Source organism: Numida meleagris, chromosome 25 (genome assembly GCF_002078875.1).
Source record: "Numida meleagris isolate 19003 breed g44 Domestic line chromosome 25, NumMel1.0, whole genome shotgun sequence".
NCBI classification, from domain to species: Eukaryota; Metazoa; Chordata; class Aves; order Galliformes; family Numididae; genus Numida; species Numida meleagris.
This window is the reverse complement of record NC_034433.1, coordinates 2,863,792-2,869,182: the sequence shown is the minus strand read 5'-3', so window position 1 is coordinate 2,869,182 and position 5,391 is coordinate 2,863,792. Positions and strand designations below refer to the sequence as shown.

Below are 5,391 nucleotides of genomic sequence, written 5' to 3'. Positions count from 1 at the left end.
TCTCCTCTCCTCTCCTCTCCTCTCCTCTCCTCTCCTCTCCTCTCCTCCTTTCCCTGCCCACAGGATGAAGACCACTATGACCTGGAGACCGGCAGCCGGGGCAGCCCCACGCTGCAGGAGAAGCCGAGTGCCAATGGGGCGCAGGAGAACGGCGCATCCCGCAACGGCCGCGGCACCGCGCAGAGCCAGGCCGACACCCCCATGTGACCCCATGGAGCACACGAGTGTCTGCACACAGACCTTTTTCATCATTTTTTTTTTTATATTCTTTTTCTCGTTTCTGTGAAGAACTTCACGATCCCCCCAAAGCACTGCCCGGGGCCGTTTCTCTGCTCTCCCTCCTTCTCCTGCTGACCACACGGGACACTTCCTTACTGCCATCCTCTGCTTTTGTTGTTAAAAGCACACGGTGAGAAATGCAGCTGCACTCAGCCCCGAGCAGAGGGAGGCTGGAGCCATGGGCCGGGTTGCAGCGGCGATGTGGACACCAGCAGCCCCAGGATTTGGTGGCACCGTGATTTAAGCAGTTAGATTGGGATTCCAGTGACACAAACCTCTCAGGTTTCAGAGATCGATATTTTTTTTATCTCGTCTTTAAGCAAAGGATGTCTTTCCTCCTTTAAGAGCATGGGGTGAGTGTTTAATCCCCTCCTTGCGCTTTGTGCCATCTCGAGCATCCCTTCCTCCCGCAGAAGTTCTGTGTAACGCTTCCCACGTGGCATTGAAGGCTGAAAAACAAACAGACCTCGAGCTCTGCTGACCCCACTGGGGTGCAGGTAGATGCTCTAGGGTGAAATCTCACCCATCTCCCAGCTTGGAAGCGGCATCAACACCGCAGCAGCGATCCATCACCGTGTGGTCCCATCGCCCCACCCCACAAAGCGGGGCTTTGGCCTCTGTAGGACTTTGGGAACAGAAGAAGCCACAGGGCTCCGGGTCGGACATCTGCAGGACTCTGTGATGGACGTTTCCTCCTCAGCGTTCCAAAAAAAAAAAAAAAAAAGTATGTTCACTTTACAGTAACAAAAAATCCAGTGCTGAAATGCCAATAGCAGAAGCGCACCGAGTGCTGCTCCCCTGCGAGCTGCTTCTCCCAGCCCTCGTTGTTAATCATCTCGGCGAAAAAAAAAAAAAAAAAAGGAAGAAAAAAAATAAAAAAAAGAAGAAGAAAAAAAAAAAAAAGCCATTACAAATGAGGTCCTCGGCTGCGTGCTCGGAGCCGCCGCGTGCTCATCCCGCTGGGACGTGGGGCTCCGGACCGCGCCTCGCCGAGCCCTTGTTTTGCAGCACAACGTGATGACTCAAAGCTGTCCGACACGTCTGCCGGACAAGTGACGTGAAATCAAGTGATTAAACGGCGTTTGTTTGATTTTCTGATGTTTACGGTGTGCTGCTAATTCCTGGAGAAATAAACGAGGCTGCGGGCTGACGGCTGGGGGCTGCGCTGGCAGCAGGCTCTGTGTGTGTGTGTGTGTGTGTGTGCAGGAGGAGGAAGGCTTCCTCTGTGCACCCAATTAATGGTGTTTGAGCTGCACTGACCGCCTCTGCCATGCACGCAGCGGGGCCGAGCAATGGGGCAAGGCTGCAGGGCATGGAGATGGGTGGGTGCCCTCAGGTGTCCATACCCAAATCCATGTCCCTATATCCTTGGGTAGGACAGCAAGGGGTCTCTGGGCAGAGGAGGAAAGTCTCGCTCGTCCCTGAGCTCTGCAGAAGCAGTGGTATTTTGGCTGCTGTGTTTTTTGGTACATATGTTGCTCAGAGGTCTGGGCTCCAGAGCATCTGAACAATGCTGCCCCGGGTGTGGGCTCGCTGCTCTCTACCTCTTCTCCCCCAAACCCAGGGGAGCACTCACCCGCAGCGCCAATGGGTCGGGGAGGCTGAGCTGGGGACCCCCAGCTGAAAGCATGGACTCAGGTGGGGGTCACTTGGATCCCTGCTCACCGTGGCTTCTTCCACATACCGACCTCAAATGCTTTTAGCTGCAGTGCAGGAGGTGCCCTCAAAAACCCATGAGCTGGGCTGGGGCTCTCCTAGAGGCGATTCCAACAGCACAGAATGGAGTGGAGGGGGGGGGGAGGCCCTTCCTCGTGTGTTTTGTTTCCTTTTGGCAGCTGCTTATCTAATCAGCACCACGCTGCATCAGAAACGGGAGATCTAATCAAACATCAGGTGCATTTTTCACAGCTCAGGGTCCGTCCTACGGCCAAACGGAGACAACAACGGAGCCAGGCGCTCTCGGCCGCTGGGGCAGAACAAAAGGCTTCTCAGGAACATCCTGGCGGGCACAGAGCCGAGCGGGGCCGGGGGACGAGCGCTGCGGAAGGGGCTGAGGGCGGCTCGGCCCGGCCAAGGCACAGGGGCTGTTGTTGTTCGTTCCTTATCGGCCCCCTCGCATCCCTTCCTCGTGGCCCTTGCTGGGGCTGCAGCTTTTCTTCTGCTTGTGGCCACCAAATCCACGTTGGTTTCACTCAGTGCTGGCTCGGTGGTGGCACAGCCATTGAGTGCCACGGCCGTGTGCCAGCCCGGAGCAGAACGGAGCCCTGGTGCCACACAGGCAGCACTGGACCCTTCCCCAGGCTGAAAGCGGAGACTTTGCTCAGCAGCGTGGGATACTTTTGTGTCTGAGCTGCCACGGAGCGCTACGGCGAGCTTAAGGCTTGCTCAGTGCATTGCCGAAGCCAGTCAAATTCACCAGAGCAAGCAAGTTTTAATTAAGTCTTATTAACTAATTCTCTCAGTGGATCTTCCGTGGTGCGCATAGCAAAATCACCACGACCTTGCCAGGTGAGCCCTGCACAGCAGAACAGCCCGTCCCACGCTGGGGGAAAGCAGCTCCTTGCTCCGCTTTCTGCTTCCTCATTCTTTTTCCATTGATTTGATGCAGAGCTCCCCAGCAGCAGGACCTGCCCCACACGAGCAGCCCGGCCCCACCTGCAGCCCCAGCCCCAGCTCCGCTCCTGCTGCTCCCCGTGCTCCCCCAGGGCACCCACCCAGTGTGGGTGCTAAAATTCCAGTTCAGTCCCTAACCCTAACCCTAACCCTAACCCTAGCCCTAACCCTAACCCTAACTCTAACCCTAACTCTGCCCCATCGCGCTGTGACAGCCACCAAAAGCAAAGCCACATCCTGGTGAAACACTTGGAGGCATCGGGATGCACTGCCATGCCCTTTGGAGGACATGGAAGTACCGCTTCTACCTGGAATTTTTGCAGGGGAGGGTGGAAGCCCCAGCACGGGCTGCAGCCCAGCAGCCCGGCACCGCTGTGCTCTGCTCCCAGCAGCACCGAGTGAGGGCTCAGGCCGCGCACCGAGGTTCCTGCTCCGCTTAGCAACTGCAGCAGCAATAGCCGGGGGGTGTATACATCCATCCATACAGCAATGCTGCTATCTGCTGGCTGTGCTCTGCTAGAACAGTGGGGCTGGTGCCCAGGTCACAGCGAGCGCTGCTGCCCGCTGCACAGCGCCGTCAATTCCTGCGTCTTGCATAAGAGAGACCACGTCCCCAGGGGCCTGGGCCCGGCGTGTTTATTTTTAGCTTGCGTATTTTTTTTTTCTTTTTTTATTCCTGCAAATTAAATAATGCATCACCTGCCCCGAGTTCTTTATTCGCCATTTCTGCTTCTTTTCCTTGTGATTTTTTTTTTATTATTCTTTTTTTAATCCTCACGTTCGCATCTTCCTTCTTTCCTTATCTACCGCCTGCCCCAGAGGCTCTCTGCTGCTTTGGCAACGTGCTAACATGTTTGGGAACGATAAGACATCTAATTAATAGTTTAATTAGCAGCACGAGGTCCTGGTAGCTTATGAAAATGATTCAGAAAATGCTTCTCCTTCCGTCGTGCTGGTGCCACACCATTTCTGAGCTCACGATCGAGCGGCGCTGGGTGGTGCTCGGGATGCAGCGAGGGAAGCGGCGCTGGATGCGTGATTTCATGGGGGATTTCACACCGCTGATACCATTCTTCTTCCTCTTGTTTAAAAACAATTTAACAGCTTAGCAGAAGCAATTGTGAGGGAACCACGCTGCCGTGGCGTGGCCGGCGGGCCTGGAGGAGGAGGGATGCACCGGCACTGCACATCAACGCGTCCCGGGGAAGCAACCCGGGGTTTATCAGAACCGATCGGGTTCGCTGGGAGGGACCCCGGGCTGAGCACGCTCCCCCAGCCCTGGGAGCCCCGCAGAGCCCTCCTTGAGCTCCCAGCCCTCAGGCAGCAGCAGGAGCCGCGCAGTCGCTCCGCTCGGATTCCAGAGGCCGCGGTGTTTTTCCTCTGACCCATACAAAGATTTCTTTCTAAATTTATCTCGGCGCTCATCGGCAGTCCCACTTAGCGGCAGATTACGAGGCCGGGCAGGCAGGGCCAATTCAAATGAGGGCAGGAGAGCCTGGAACACGGCGCGGGACGGCAGCGGGCAGGGCTGGTCTCGGCGCCGCACACCCCGCACTGCGGCTGCATCCAGGGGCTCTGCTCTCCCCTCCCGGCTGCCTCCATCCCGCAGGGAATTTCCATCGTGCTGCTCCTCCCGAGCGAGCCCCAGCTGCAGCAAGCTTTGTGCTGCACGGGCGTGTGTTGCACCCCAAGCATCCCTCGGTCCCCCCCGCCATGTCACAGCTCCACGGGGCAGCACGGAGCCCCTGCCCAGCTCCGCTGCGGTCTTTGGGATCGCTCTGTGCGTGGCCCCCCACGCTGAGGATGCAGGGGGTGCAGCGTGGATCGAACCATCCCGGCAGAACGCACGGGTGCTGCTAATGCCGGCGGCACGCTTTGCATTCAGCAGTGCAGCCCTGCCCAGGGAGCACGCTCCGTGTTTGGAATCACGGAGGGAAACGATGCAGTGACAAGGGTGGCATAATTGCGAGCGCGCTCAACTCGCGCGATTTTCTTAACGCGCTGTCGGCAAATCGCTCCATCCGCGCCGAGCCAAGTTTCCCAGCCATGAAACGGGGAGTGATGAGCCCTCCGAGCCCTCCGCTTCCGAAGGGGGAGCGGGACCGGCTCTGCCGATGGTTGCGGGCGCAGCAATGTGCCACGGCGCCGCGCAGCGACACGCACGGAGCTGCGGGGCTGCACCGAGAGAGCGGCGTTTGGAGCCGACTCTGGAACCGGATCCTTCCTCCTGATGCTTTTCTTTTGTGGGTTTTTTTTTTTTATTATTATTATTCCCGAATGGATTCGTCTCTTCCGTTCAGGATTTTAGAAAGATCGCTCGGGTCCGGACCCCGCGCGTCCCGTGAGCAAAGAGAGGAAAAGGCTGCGCAGGACGCACCGAGGGATCGGAGCTCTTCCTTCGCCCGTCCGCTGCCCCCTCCCGACCCCCCCATCCGCGAGGAGGGGGGGGGGGCACGGCCTCCTGGGAAGCGTAGGCAGAGCGGGGTGACCTTGCGGCGC

At 57.8% G+C, this 5,391-nt stretch overlaps 1 protein-coding gene and 1 long non-coding RNA gene across 7 annotated transcripts in view; both read left to right on the top strand.

The window, feature by feature from the left end:
- Positions 1 to 1,369, top strand: part of CD34 (CD34 molecule) — a 12,066-nt gene extending 10,697 nt beyond the window's left edge. For 5 of the 6 annotated variants that reach the window (XM_021377597.1, XM_021377596.1, XM_021377594.1 and 2 more), the window contains exon 8: positions 64 to 1,369. In XM_021377597.1, the coding sequence (XP_021233272.1) occupies positions 64 to 207 (144 nt within the window). In that variant the 3' untranslated portion in view covers positions 208 to 1,369. The remainder of the gene's footprint in view (positions 1 to 63) is intronic. The other variant, XM_021377595.1, reaches the window with a different exon arrangement.
- Positions 5,144 to 5,391, top strand: part of LOC110388383 — a 1,184-nt gene continuing 936 nt past the window's right edge. The window contains exon 1 of the long non-coding RNA XR_002432875.1: positions 5,144 to 5,362. This is a non-coding gene — a long non-coding RNA (uncharacterized LOC110388383). The remainder of the gene's footprint in view (positions 5,363 to 5,391) is intronic.